General features: G+C 49.3%; 1 protein-coding gene across 2 annotated transcripts in view; it reads left to right on the forward strand.

The window, feature by feature from the left end:
- PTK2 (protein tyrosine kinase 2) overlaps positions 1–15,253 on the forward strand; it is a 67,670-nt gene that overhangs the window by 41,439 nt on the left and 10,978 nt on the right. For both annotated transcript variants that reach the window (XM_078613698.1, XM_078613708.1), the window contains exons 14-25: positions 2,615–2,671; positions 4,091–4,188; positions 4,690–4,774; positions 5,918–6,018; positions 6,669–6,784; positions 8,224–8,324; positions 9,396–9,485; positions 10,332–10,536; positions 10,875–10,983; positions 12,687–12,770; positions 13,677–13,805; positions 14,371–14,502. In XM_078613698.1, coding sequence (XP_078469824.1) covers positions 2,615–2,671; positions 4,091–4,188; positions 4,690–4,774; positions 5,918–6,018; positions 6,669–6,784; positions 8,224–8,324; positions 9,396–9,485; positions 10,332–10,536; positions 10,875–10,983; positions 12,687–12,770; positions 13,677–13,805; positions 14,371–14,502 — 1,307 coding nt within the window. The remainder of the gene's footprint in view (positions 1–2,614; positions 2,672–4,090; positions 4,189–4,689; positions 4,775–5,917; positions 6,019–6,668; positions 6,785–8,223; positions 8,325–9,395; positions 9,486–10,331; positions 10,537–10,874; positions 10,984–12,686; positions 12,771–13,676; positions 13,806–14,370; positions 14,503–15,253) is intronic.

A 15,253-nucleotide genomic window follows, 5' to 3' on the forward strand; every position in this document is an offset into this window, starting at 1 on the left:
CTTTTGGTAGCCATTCCTTCCCCTGCACTGCACTGTGTGCATTATCTCCCCCCCCCCCCCCCTTTCCTATTAGATGAAAAGCCGTCCTGCTCCGCAGAAAGATGTATGTGGGCGTTTTTAATGGCTTGCGTGCACGGTGTTTATCTTTATACGCGTCCCGCCTTACGTCACTCGTGAAAAGCATCTCGGCATAATAGCGCCCTTATGAGACGAAGTACATCTATGTATCTGCGAAGTCCCCCTTTGTGAATGCTTAATTTGGTGCTTCAAGCCGCGGAAAAGTGGCTCCATCTCCTGCCAAGCGTCTAATGGTGACCGTGATATGCGGCATGCAAACGCTCTCCCCGTGTGACGCTGCTGCCGCCTCTCATCGCGGGATGATGACCGGAGACACTCACTCGAGCACACGGTCACACGGTGCCCTATTGTGAGCACACCGGCACCATGAGATTGCGTCTTGCGTTTGTTGGGATGAATTTTAACAAGCCCGTCTTTCTCCAATCCAGCTTCCTTGTTTTGTTTTAATTGTCTCTTCTCATGCTCGCTCGTCTTTCGAGAGGGTTGAATATATTCTTTCTTTCATTTTTCAGCCAAGAAAGGCAACCTGTTTTTCCTCCCTTTTCTGAGCTGTTCCCATCGCCGGCGCAAGGGTACATTCTGAGTGAGCGGACGTCTGCGTTGCAGCAGACGGTGTGCTGCGTGGCTGCTCGTGTGACTAATCCCTGCGTGTGCTGCTCAAGGGTTGCACTGCCCCCCCCACCACACAGTGTCTTGGAAGAGTTGTAAAACCACTTGCAAAATTGGCCAGTGTCTCCTTTTTTCAACTGCATTGTGGCGTTATTTTGTGTAGGGCAGGGGTGGGGAACCTACGATCCCCCGGGCCAGACACGAGCCCGTGGCTTGGTTTCACACGGGCCCACAGCCACACGAGATCTGCCACTGTGAAACGGCGCTTCCAAACGATGTTTATCCATCTCTGCGAGCATCTTGGTCGCACTGATCGGCTACTAGAGGGGAATATTTTTGGCCTGGCAACAGCGCCGTTTCTAACTTGAGCCTGATCAGTCGCCTTTGTCCCTGCAAGGGGTCTTTATAAAATACTTGTTCGACATGAGCATTGTGTTTTTTGTTGGTGCATTATTAATGGATAGCGCTAAAGTGGGTGTTAATGCGTGAGCCTGCCAAAGGGTGTCTGAATGTCACATTGGACCCTTAGTAAGTTAGAGGTTCTCCACCCTTGCTGTAGGAACTACCCTATTAATATCCAGGTGAATCGGGTGATGAAAGGGTACATGCACGAAACGTCTGTTGTATAAAAAAACTATTGCAGAGAATGCAAAAGCTTGCCTCGGTGCGATCCATGCACTCCCGTTTGTTGTTCACTTCACTTGAGCTGCTACTCTAACAGCATGCTCGAAGCACTCATCTGCTGACTGGAGCAGCAAGCATTGACGACAGCCACTGGTTTAAGAGTTCCCAGGTTTTTTTTACTCGCGTTAATCCATCGATTCATTTACGCATATGAAACGTCGCCGTGGCCTTTCTGTACCTTCTTCCCGGTGACCGTGCAGACGGGGGGACGACTGACGTGCACGCGCGTAAAACGCTTCAACATGCATGCGCCGCAGAGGTCAGCAGGGAGAGAGAGAGACGGTGGGCGTTGCGTGTGCGCAGCGCGAGCTGCTGAAGCGCCGGTCAGCACTGCGGCCTTCCCAGCTCGTTTTGTTCAATTGTTATTCCGGCTTTCGGTCGTACCGTCCCAGAGTCGCCGTGTCGGCGTATTCGTTGCGTTTGATTGGGCACGATGTAAAACCGGCGACAGCACGCAGATGTTTGTAGCGACCCCAGGTATTCTCACGTGCATTTTCTCTTTGTCTGTTCCCTTTCCTCTCCGCTGCATACATGCCCACTGGACATAACAGCCAGCAGTACTAGTGACGGTAACACGTCTTACATGCTGTTTCACCCGCTGTCTTGCTAACCGCGCCACACACCCTCACACGTGTCGCCCGAGTCGCGTTTTGCCGTTGTTAACACCTCGCGCGCGCGGACGACGGGTGTGCGGATGGCCGTCGGGCCATTTGAGGCCGACGTTTAATTAACGGTATCACGAAACAAAGGCGGAGGTGGCGGCTTGTAAATTAAGAGGGGCCAGCCGCGGCCGCGAGGAACAGACCCCGGCCGCTTCGCGACGGGAGGATAATAAACGCGGCAGTAAATTTGGTCGCCTCGGTGGATATCGCCCGCCCGCACATGCCTCCGGCACGTCAATGGCCCCATTCAGAGCTGCCACATTCTCCGTGTCCGGAGGCCTGATAATCTCACGCCCACCCACTTTCGCGTTCTGCTTCCCCCTCCTCCCCTGCCCAATTGCCCATCCACCCACTCATGGGCTGACAAAACTCTATTCTCTCCTTGTTTGTCTATTCCGCTGCGATGGATTCCAGGCTAGTAAGGGGACCCATTCGTGGCCTTTGGTGTCCCGTAAGCGCTAATAATAATAGCGTTTTCCACGATATAATTTATTTATTTTGATTCGCCGTCCGAATGCCGTCTGCAAAGAGCTCGACATTTCAGCCGCTCTCAAACACGATGTGCGATTCCTCGATTGCAGATACAGACGACTACGCCGAGATCGTGGACGATGAAGACACTTACAACATGCCGTCCAGTGAGTAACCCGCAGCTCTTTTCCGAGTTTTTTCACGATCGACCGCCCTCGCACACCTCTTGTCATATTTGTTAATCACTTCCAAATCGACGGTCACGTGAGAGTGGCGGGGGAGGGGGGGACCTACACGTGAGAGGTGATTCGTACGACGGTGGTGCCCTTCGGCACACGGATCTCAGGTGGCTCGCCGCTCGCATGGGTGGAGGCCATTGAGCCGTCCCACCGCCAGTTTTTTCGCTGCGAGAGAATCGAGGCGAAGAGCTTGGCAACTAAAAAAATCGCGCGCATCCACCGCAAATTTCTTTCCTTGACCCCCCCACCAATCCTCGCGTTTGCCGCAAATCCTCGCGGTGTCTTCGCCGACGGTCGCGATGTTCGACTCCATATGGCGGCTTCAGCTTTACGGGCAGGGCGCCCCGCCCTCCCCCAACCCAACCCAACCCCCGCCATGCTCCTGACAGGGGCAGGGTTTGCCAAGCAGCTGCTCCTTGGCCCTGGTTGTGCGGTCTCGGCAGCAAATTTGCCGAGCCGCCATGGCGCAGCGGAGATCATTACCGCGACGCGACACGCGGTCTTCCCTTAATTTGCCAGTTTGGCTTTCGGTAATTGAAGCGCTGGCTTTTGCAATGCTGAGAGCCCCGATATTCTTTCCAGCTCTTAGCGACACTCACTGCAAACTGACCGTGTATATTTTTCTTGTATTTGCGATGCTTCTGTAGTGCTATGTGTATCCGGTCTCTGTGCAAGGGTTGGTAGAAACATAAACTGGACTTCTTTCTTTGGTATTTTCCCCTGAATGGCAATGCAGAAAGCAGTGGGATAGTTGAAGGTATGGGCTTCGCTCCTTACGAACACAACTGCTCGTTCCATTTGCTCGTGCCGTTCGTACAAAGCATCGCGCTTTTACATTATTGTTTTATTGATTTATGCTGGGAAGAAAGCATGCGTTGTGTTGTGAGCTTCGTGCATCCAAAAACGTAATTGATACTGTTCTTTGTTTTTTTTTTATCACCCCGCAACCCCTACCCACCCGCCCGCTCGCCCGCCCGCTCCCAACCCAGACATACGTAAACACGCAGACACATCGTGAAATGTAGGATCCCCCAATCGCCTTGTGATATGTGAAAGCATGACGAGCTTCTTTTTACCTTTGGCACATTTCGACTGAGTCGAGGAACATCCCAAAGTGTTGCTGTATGCACGTGCAGAAATGTGCCGCTTTGTTATCGGAGTTATTTAAAATGGCATGAGACTGCAAAATGTCAGGCTTAGCTTACATTTTCCCATTAAATGCCCTCTTGGCTCCACAGAAAACTGGGAGCGGTTAATCATATCAGGTGTGCACTTAAAGTGCGTCCCATCTACTGTGCCCGAGCACTTGCGCTTGTGTTCATTCGCTTGCTTGTTTGTTTCGTGCAGCAAGGGACTACGAAATCCCTCGGGACGAGGTGGAGTTGGTGACGTGTATAGGGGAAGGGCAGTTTGGAGATGTTCACAAGGGCATTTACAAGAGTCCGGTGAGCTTCCCTTCCCACGTGCACGTATGCGTCGCCTAATGAGCCTCCCCGTGTAGCTGGGCAGGCACTGGAAACCTTATAAGGACGTGCGTGCCTCAACCGGGATTACACACCAAACAATGTGTTGCTTTTCTATTTTTTTTCCTTGCTGGCAGAATGAATGAATGAATTATGCATGTGAGGTTAGGAACCAGTGAGTCGGAACAGGCATTTACATTTGCTGACCGTGTACCGTCTTTGTTACGTTATTAATGTTCTTCGGATATATAAAACATTTATTTGTTGCACACCCTGCGCGTGTAAAAAAAAATTGTCCGTGTTATTTTGGCGGTTGTCTTTTCGTTATTATTACTACGTGCGTTGTTTAAATTATTGATGCATACACCAATGGCGCATGCTGTATATGTCGTTCCCACATGTCGAGCATTTTCTATTTTTAATACGCATTTTTTCCCCCCAATTAAATCTCCCTATGCCGAATGCTTTTGTATGTGCACACAGAGCGACCCAAACATGCCGGTGGCTGTGAAGACGTGCAAGGAGAGCTGCTCGGACAGCGTTCGGGAGAAGTTTCTTCAAGAGGCGTGTAAGTAGCTACGCTGAGATTCCCAGAGGCCCCTTATCCAGTGCCCCTCGCCTCTTATTTCACATTTTTGATGGCCCCTTATCCCATGCCCTAGTCCCTTATCCCACTTTCCTGAAGGACCTTTACCGCATGTACTAGCTCCTTATCCCACATTCTCGGAGGCACCTTATCCCATGCCCTCACCCCTTATCCCACATTCCTGATGGCCCCTTATCTCATGGCCTAGCCCCTTATACCCCTTTCCCGGAGGCCCCTTATCGCCTATTGCTTGGGATAAGGGCTGTCCAACACAGCAACCTACCACACACATCCCACTGGGCGCACGGCCTAAATGAAAATAAATCATTGAGGCCATTCATTTGCTCAGGGAGGGTGAAGCAGTGGTGCAGCGGTTAGTGCACGGAGCGTTGAAGCCCACAACATTGAGTTTGATTCGCAGCCGTGGCTAACATCAATGGCGAGTGAGATGTGACCAGTCTAAGGCCCCTACACCAACCTGCCTTAACCGGCATGGTGAAGTATGGTCAAACAACCCCCACGATTCGCACATGATAAGCCGCTTTGTTGAACTATCATTTGTGGCCAGGTCACTTCTGAAAAATAAGTTAATATCTCATTGGGCTTTACCTGGTAATTCTAGATTTGAAGCTTTCGTGACTGCAAGGATTCATACTCTTAGGTTTTTTCGGTAAAGTCACGTAGGTAAAAAATAAAATTAAAAGTTAATAAAAGTAATAATGGAAATAAAATAATGATTTTATTTTATTTCCATTATTACTTTTATTATTTTACCTGGTAAGATAAAAAAATACTTTTATTTATATATGTTTAAGTGATTTGTTTACCTTTCCAATACTTTGCACTCCAATTGTGTTTTTGTATTGTTTGTTGTAACGTTGTGACCCACCCCTACTGGACCTCTATGAAAAGAGCTTTATAGCTCATCGGATTCCTCCAGTATAAATAAATATTCTGATTCTGGATTGACAACGGCCTTCAAAAAAATGCATCGCAGAGAACAACGTGAATGTCACTCGTTTAGGCATACACTCGTACTATTGATTCTTGTCCTGGTTTTGAAATTGCCAGTAAAAGGATAATGTTGTGCATTGACTGTTGTGCTTCGGCTTGCGGGAACGCCAGACACCATGCGGCAGTTTGATCACCCGCACATCGTCAAGCTGATCGGCGTCATATCGGACCCGCCCATATGGATCGTGATGGAGCTGTGCAAGTACGGGGAGGTAAATAGCGCAGCCTGTGACACGGAAGACCTTTCGCCGGCGGTTTCTGCCGTGACCGTTTTTAACGCAACGTAAAAGAAAAGTACGTTTCGTCTGAGCAATTTCCACTAATTGTCTCTTTGCAATTTTATATCGATTCACAGAGCTTGGCAGTAACGGAAGAATTAATGAGTATTAATTGCCCTGGAACTTCATTTGTCGTTATCTGCAAGGCTGTATGAAAATGGAGTTTGATCCGATCTGATGCCCGTTTTTAACCTGTTTGTGCCCTGTGCGTTGTCCGCTGTGGGGACGTGGGTGGGTGGCGGTAGTGTAGTGGTTAGCGCACCACGCTATGACCCCGGCGACACCAGTACAATTTCCGCTCATGACCAATAACCGTGGTGAATATTTGAACTCGTCCTGGGCCTCCCCTAGGTCGACTTGGCCTTAGATGAGGACTCTGTGTGGTGTGTAAACGGAACACTAGAGAGACACTGGTGGCCAGGCGTGGCGTTGATAACCCCCCACACACACCCCTCTTGTGCCATGCCGGCCTTGGTAGGTGCTGCTCGCTAACAGCACTTGCCCCAAGAGCCCGTAGAGGGCTATATGGGTATCTTTGTCTTTTGAGGATGTTGGTGAGTTATTATCTTGTCGTTTGCTTGCAGCTGCGCTCGTACCTGCAGTCAAACTGCTACACACTGGACCTGGGCACGCTCATTCTCTACATCTACCAGCTCAGCACGGCCCTCTCCTACCTGGAGAGCAAAAAGATTGTGCACAGGTAACGAGTGCACGCTCCTATTTTGGTGTAACGTTTTGAAATATATTTGTGTTGGAAAGGTTTTGCAAATATCGTTCAACATGATCATCGTCGTCATAATCAGCCGTGGCCAATCCAAAATTTGGTGAAGTCCTCCCCATGCCGCCACCATCTCTCGTGATCCTGCGATGTAATAGTCCACCTCGTGTCTGCACACTCGCTGATTTTCTTGTTCCGCCTCTTTGGTGGAGGTCCTACTTGAAATATTTATTGCTTATTTTTAAGTCCAAACTTACAAGAGCACCTTTTAGTTTCTTAAGGTATTTTGCAGTATTCTTTTTCATGGAAAAAATATGCAACGTGTGTGCATTTTTATTTAGCTCGGTTATGTGGTTCTAGAGTGAAGCGATAAATGCGGTGGTGAGCGCACTATGTATGTATGTATGTTGAACATCTTTCGCACCGTACGTAGCCAACCGAGCAACAAACTGATGCTAAATCCCGGCCACGGCTAACATCGGTCGCGGGTGATATCTGCCTCTCATCCTGAGCCTCCCCTTCACCACCTACCGGTGTCGTCAAAAAAACAATCTCCGCGACCAACACGGCGGGGAGAGATACCTTTATCAAGCGGTGCATTGAGAATAATTACCACAATTGGTATTACTCGCAGCAGCAGCAGTAGACATTATCCCCGGCTCGCAAGACTGATGCCCGCTTGCAGACTGGGTGCCGAGTCAGCTTGTGCTGCCACTGGGTGGTGCACTTTCAAATATTTTGGAATCGCGTGGAAGAGTGCTCTCGAGACTTGCCCAGTTGCATAGGGCAGTCTGTGAAAAAAACAAATCGCTATCCTCATAAAAGGAGCCACACATTTAGTTTAGTCGTTTGATTACCTTTCCTACACTTGGCAACACGAGTTCGATTCCTGCTCATGGCCAACACCGGTGACGATTATCTGAACCGATCCTGGGCCCTCCCCTACGTTGACTACTCCAAACGCGTTTTTGTTTTGTTTATTGTTGTAACATTGTGACCCGCCTCGACCTGACATCTAAGACAAAGAGCTTTATAGCTCATTGGATTCGCGGTAGCGAGATGTTATGTCCCTCGCCTGATATACTGGAGGTTGTCAGTTCGATCCCGACTGACGCCTGTATATTTGGAGTTTGCAAATCTCTATCCGTTGTTGCGTAGATTTTTCTGTGGGTCCAACGGTTTTTCCCTCCACATTTAGAAGCATGCGTTTCTAAAATTTGGATGCTGTAAATTTCCACATGATAAGCCACTTCGTTGAGCTATAATTTGTTGCCAGGTCGCTTCCGAAAAAGAGCTGCATAGCTCAGTGGGCCTTACCTGGTAACGTAAAAATAGTTGTAGGATTCCTCCTCCAGCATAAATACATACTCTGATGATTCTGACGCTTGACGAGCTTGTGTCTTGCCTTCGCCACACCACAGAGACATTGCGGCGAGGAACGTGCTGGTGTCGTCGGCGGACTGCGTGAAGCTCGCCGACTTTGGGCTGTCGCGGCACATGGAGGACGACACCTACTACAAGGGTACGGGGCGAGCGTCCGCACCGCGACCACACCGTGTCTGCACCACGGTTGCTCGCTCTGCGCTGTGTGCGCCTCCTTTTCCTTCCCGCGCGTCTGCCGTCGTATGCATCGTTGCATTGGCTGTCTGTGGCAAGATGTTAACTCCCTCGCCTGGTATGCAGGAGGTCGTGGGTTTGATCCCTACCCTGACGTCTGCTGTATATTTCGAGTTTGAATGTTCTCCCCGTGGTCGCAGGAATTTTTCTCTGGAACTCCCTACTTGTTGAGCACCCTACCATTGGATATTGGCCTCTCAGATATTATTGTTGATATATTAAGTGCTGACTAAATGCACATCTGCAATAGCTTTCTTAAAATGTACTTTGTTCCTCTCGGCCCCCTATTTGCCCCACCCGTTGTCTTCTTCATTATCTTTGTCCTTACGCCTTGAAACATTGTGAAAAGGCAGCGAATAAGCTACAACAACGATTATTTGTACCATTAGTATGCCTCCGCGTGCGGCGGGTTGTTGACTGCCTGCTGCCGGCGGGAGAACGCCCGACGGGGTGCCCATTACCCGCCCGGTCAAAGGAGCGCGACTCTGTTGATGATGAATTGCGAGGTGCAGAGAGCCTTCTCCGTTGCAATTTCGGGGTCGTGGCCCACCCTGTCGTTGGGCACGACGCCCGACGTTGAGCTCCGAGGGGGGCGGGGGGGGTGGCACTGAATTCGGTTCCTGAAGTGAAACATCCGATGGCACAGCTGAGCAGGCCTAGTGATTGCGAGAGGCCTCCTGCTGGCTCCTGGTCGATTGCGTGTACGTAAGTAGTATGTCGGGTTGTTAAGTTTAAATTTTTTTTCTTAAAGCACAATCAATCATCGCACTCAAAATCCGATGATTAATTCATCATCGGCGTGCCGAAGATGAAGTTTTTGCCCAATGGTTTTATTTTAATGGATGTATTATTTAACGTTCTGCACGGAGACATTTTGTAAAGTGGTTTGTTTCTCAAGGTCTCCTTTGGGATAAATTAGCTACTTTTTCAAAATAACAGACTAAAATATTAACACATTTAAAAAATGTTTTCACAGCCTCCAAAGGGAAGTTGCCGATAAAGTGGATGGCCCCTGAATCCATAAATTTCCGAAGGTTCACCTCCGCCAGTGACGTCTGGATGTTCGGTAAGCTGGCATGTTGATCGAATGTAATAACTCGGATTTTTTTTCATTGCTTCATGACTTTCCATGTGTTCCTCAACTGGGAATACTGGCGCCTTAGCCCCTATGTGACGATACGGGACGTCTGTTATAACCAAGCTGCAGCGTGTACACAATTCTCTGGCACGTGTTGTGACGGGTACTGCAAGATTTGACCGTGTCCATCCAGTGCTCGCCGAGCTGCATTGGCTTCCGATTGCCCCACGTATACATTACAGGGTCGCACTCATTACACAAAGTGCCTGCCACAAATAAACCACAATACCTTGCTGATCTCGTAAAGGAACATAAAACATCACGCGAACTCTAATCATCCTGGCAGTGGCTTTTGGCTAGCCATCGAACTAAAACGGTCACTGCATCACGCGCTTTCAGATTCGCTTCTGTGGCCGTCTGGAACGCTCTTCCTTCCAATACTTGGAAGCCACTGGAGCTATGCATTTTAAAATCTGCATTGAAAACTTTTTTTTTGAAATGCTTTCTGTGTTTAATCTTGATTTGAAGCTTTCGTGACTGCAGGAATTACTCTTTGGTTCTTTCGGTAAAGTCACATAGAAAGAAACGTCGTGATCTATTATTTATTTACTTTTTTCTTTCTACGTGACTTTACCGAAAGAACTAAAGAGTAATTTTCTGTGTTTAGTTTGTTGTCCTTTCCCCCGCACCTCCGATTAGCACGGTTGGCTACATTCAGTGCGAAAGTAGTTGAACATACATACGTACGTGAATATGCATGACGTTTTGACTCGCAATAAGATGAGTACAAGCTTCGTCGGCCAACGCCAATCCAGCTGTTGCTGTCATTTGCAGGTGTGTGCATGTGGGAGATCCTCATGTTCGGAGTGAAGCCCTTCCAGGGCGTCAAGAACAACGACATCATCGGGCGCATTGAGAACGGCGAGCGTCTGCCCATGCCTCACAACTGCCCGCCCACTCTCTACAGCATCATGACCAAGTGCTGGTCCTACGACCCCAGCAAGCGGCCGCGCTTTCTCGACCTCAAGCAGCAGCTAAGGTGCACGGGCGTGCGCGTGTGTGTCGGTCGGTGGGGAGCTATATTGTAGCGGTTAGCGTGCTGCGCTAGGAACCTGGCGACACGAGTTCGATTCCTGCTCATGGCCAACACCGGTGACGATTATCTGAACCGATCCTGGGCCCTCCCCTACGTTGACTAAAATTAGTACCTGGTGCAGTGTGCAAACATCGCCACTGTACACGCACACGTACGTCATCAGATTGGGAAAGGGTTAACAACGATGCTATAACGTAGCCGTGCGTTGACGGAGCCACGGTTTGTAACTGACGCACGCTGGCATTCCGTGGTCCGCACGCTTGTGGCCTTGCTGGGTGCAGCGACATCTACGAGGATGAGAAGACCCAGCAGGAGGACCGACAGAAGAGGGATCATCGGCGGATAGCGCCGCCGTGGACAGCCGGAGGGGCCGACGAGGCACCCCCTAAAGTAAGAGCATTTGAACCTCATTTGCCGGTGGCTTTCCTCGCCAGGTCTAGGCTATATTTATTTCGGGACCATCTTAACCTTTGTCTGTGGAACATCTCCTGCGCATGCCTTCGTCGCGTCTTGACTCGGCTGTTGCAGCCCTCTCCTCTGTGGTCTCCCCGAGTCCGACGTAGGCCTCCAAACTCCCAAATGATGCAAAATGCAGCCACTTGGCTGTTTACTAAATTGATCTATGAAACTCATTTTATTTTTATTTTACTAGCTAAGAACCACTGAGCTCTTAGCTCTTTTTCAGAAGTGACCTGGCCACAAATGACAGCTCGACGAAGTGGCTTTTCACGTGGAAATTTATAGCAGCCAAACACTCTAAGCGCATGTTGATTTTATCTGAAGAGGGAAAAACCAGTGGACCCGGAGAAAAATCCACGCGACCATGGGGAGAGACACATGCAAACTCCGCACATACAGGCATCAGGGTCAGAATTGAACCCACGACCTCCTGCATACCAGGTGAGGAAGTTAACGTCTCACCACCGTGGCCCCCGTATCCAAGATTACTCTGCCCGAAAACTCAAATCCTTCCACTGGCTCCCAATGCAATCCCAGATAAATATGAAGATTGAACTCACCGTCTTCACGATTCTCCTCCCTCTCTCCTCTTACCTCACTCTACTCCCCTCCACGTACTCTCCACTCAAGCAACCAAGCCTTTAAAACATATTTTCGTAGCCAATTCAATGACGTTCATTTCATGTCTCCAGTCAACCTTCATTCAGTGGGAGATCGTTTATTCTTCTATGCTGCCCCCATTGTCTAAAACTCTCTTTCCCCGAGCCGTCCGTGTTGTCGACTCCATGTCCTTGTCTAAATCCAGGCTCAAGACCTACCTTTTTTCCTCTCCGTGTGACTGGCTGCCTGTCTCCTGCGTGGGCACAGCACAATATCAAAGTCATTACTGTATGGAGATATTTTCTTGAAATATATTGTTTATTATGTTTTTCCGCGTATGACGAGGTGAAGTTCTAGACAATTTGTCGTTTGCATTTGGGAGCTGATCGATGGGAAATCAAAAAACAATTGCAGCAAACACAGCAACCTCCACACTCTTGACTTTTGTGGAAATGCCTATTTTTCCCCCCCAGCTATTTTCGGCTTTCAAAACTCAAGTGTCTGTTTTTGTACGACGCATATCTGTGTATTTACACTTGAGCAGTTTCCATCAATTCTCCCGGCGTCTAGCAGCCACTCTCTAGTAATATTTTTTTAAACCTATTTTATTTTACCAGTTATGGCCCCACTGAGCGATCTAACTCTTTTTCACAAGCCACCCTTGGCCACAACTGATAGCTCAACGATGTGGAAATTTATAGCGGCCAAATATCATGAACGCATGTTGATTCTAAATGCAGAAGGAACAACCGGAGGGCTCGGAGAAAATCCACATGACCACGGGGAGAGAGACATGACAACTCCAAATATACAAGTGTCAGGGTCGGGATCAGACCCACTATCCTGTATACCAGGCGAGGGAGATTATATCTCGTCACTGCGTAGCCCCTAGTTGTCACGGACTACCAATTCATTAATTATAGCGACTGGTTAATGTTCATGCCTCGAGCTGTAAACACGAGCAAACATTTTTTTTGTTGGTTTTATAAGTGAGTGGGCGAGTGAATGAATGAATGAACGCTTTACATTTCCAGCCAAGCAGACCGGCGTTTCCAGGAGGTCGAGTGGTGGACATGTCCCACGGGAGCCCAGTGCACCCCCACATGAACCATCACCAGGTACGCTCACTCACGGTCACGATTGGAATATAAATGTAACAAAAAATGTGAACGTGGTCTTCGGGGCTAAGCTGCGTGACGGGCAATTGAATTTCTCAAGCTTTCGCCACACACAACTACGTGCATATTTTGACTCGAGCGGTTCGTTTGACCTGTGGTGAAATTATCGATGAGGTTGTTGTTGTTGTTGGCCTGTAACTTCCCAATCCCGGGAAATGGCCTCTCCTGTTTTCTTCCGTTGCTTCCTCTCCTTCGTTGTTCTTGTTCAGTCGCGGCCTCCGAATTCTCTAGTTTCATCTCGCTTCCGTCTCTTACCACGTCTTCCTCTGCCTTCTGTCGCTATGTTATCCTTTGTCAAATTGATTTTTTTCTCTGTGGTTTAGGCGATGAGTTTAAGCAGAAGAGGACTCTCCGCCACCCCCCCCCCCCCAACTAATGAGTCAACCCAGACCTTGAATTGTATCGAGGGTCTAAACATTAAATGATGTTCAGCTGTTTTTTCAAGCCGAAGATGCCTGTAATGGCGCGCGTTTGATAACCCCATAGTCCACGCGTGACGATTATAATCCCGTGCGTTTACGGCTCTGGGAAATCATGGTGTGGAAGCTGACCATAGTTGTTTATCAGCAGTAGCAGCCCCTCCTTGATGCGCAAACTCCTGCAGCAGATTGCGCACTTCCATTGGCGGTCGATGTTCGGAGTGGACTGCAACCCTCAAAGGAATGGCGCCACCCCCGTGATCCGTGGATCAAACAAATTACTCGAGATGCCGGGGTATAGCAGCAAGAGCGGTTTACGTGAATGCTGTCGCAAGAGGTTACATGCTTGACGCAACGGTCCTTGGCCGACTGTGCTTGATGAATGAACAGCAGCAGCAGCAGCTTGCAAAATCTGTTGATCCCGTAGGCGGTGGGATCCTCGGTGGCGATGCCAGCTGTGGCGGGGCCCATCTACCAGAGCACAGGTCCCCTGAGTGACACCTGGATCCAGCCACACTCGGGCGAGCTCTCGCCTGCGCGCCCCATCAGCAGCGAGGTGTGTTCTGGTGCCAGCGAACGTGGGGTGGGGGGCGGGGGGGACGGGGGGTGTTTGGCGAAGGAAGACACGGCAACAAAAATACGAACGGCTCTTACATTTTTAACTACGTAATAATTGTGGACTTGTCCTTAGAGGGAATATAAGTAACAAAATAAATAAGCAGGCATCACCGCCGTTTTCCCATATTTGTCTCTGCATGTAAAAGTATTTATTGTGCACCGCATCATTCCACCCAGCCCCTGGGCAGTGAATCCTGTCACCTGCGTTTGTTTACCTTGGTAAGTGAGTGATTCTGGGAGCTTCACAGCAAACACAGATGCACACATTGAGCAGCTTCCAGCTCAGTGCCCAGCTCTCCGATGTGTTTTCGAGTTGCGGGTGTTTGGCACGACTTCCCGACGTTTTGCTCGTCGTTTCTGGCAGATTCTTCCGAAATTTCGGACATCGTGGCGAACAAAACGTTGCGCTACCCCAACAAAAACATGTCGGGATAGCCATGCAGCACAACCGCGAAAATCTACGAGGCGCCTAATATTGAGCAATGTATTTTCTCTCCCGGTAGTCCTACGACGGACCGGAGCATGCTCGCCGGGTCATGGAGCTGGAGCAAGCGCTGCTGGAGCAACGGCTGCATCAGCAGCAGCAGGATATGGTTGCCGATGAGAAGTGGCTAGAGAATGAGGAACGCCTTCTGGTACAAACTCTGTCCTGCTTCGCTCGAATGCATGGTTGTATGAGCAAAATCTTTTGGGGGCCAGGGATGTTTGGTGCGCATTTGTTATCGACTTAGGATGTTATCTTCCAAATTAGACATCCCATTGTTGCAAGGGGCACCACGGTGGCGAGATGTTAACTACCTCGCCTGGTATACAGGAGATCGTGGGCTCGACCCTGAAGCCTGCTGTATATTTGGAGTTTGCATGTACTCCCCGTGGTCGCGTGGATTTTTCTCCGAGTCCTCTGGTTTTTTCCCTCCACATTTAGAATCCATGTGCGTTCAGAGCATTTGGTTGGTATAAATTTCCACGTGATAAGTCACTTCGTTGTGCAATAATTTGTGGCCAGGTCGCTTCTGAACGAGTTGTCAGTGGGCGGTTACCTGGTAAAATAAAACATAGTTTAGTTTAACATGGGGTCAGCTCCTCAGATTTTCTTCCTCCACATGCTTCTATTCTGCGCCTCTTCTCGAGTCACGTCCACTGTCCTCGTATCTCGTTCCACCGCGTCCTCCCCCCTCACCCTCGGTCTCCCTCTGCTCCCCGAGCTCTGTACCAGTGTCATCTCCATTGCCCTTCTCGTTGTACCTTGTTTGTAGTTTCTCAACAAATTCCCGCACTATCTAAGTCCAGCCTCCCCTAACCTTCTTGAGAATGGTAATAATACCCGTTAAGGCTGGATGTTATCTTAAGTCTAATTATACTCCAAACCCAAGGCTAAAGCACATC

Source organism: Lampetra planeri, chromosome 2 (assembly GCF_965212315.1).
Source record: "Lampetra planeri chromosome 2, kcLamPlan1.2.h2, whole genome shotgun sequence".
In the NCBI taxonomy this organism is placed as follows: Eukaryota; Metazoa; Chordata; class Hyperoartia; order Petromyzontiformes; family Petromyzontidae; genus Lampetra; species Lampetra planeri.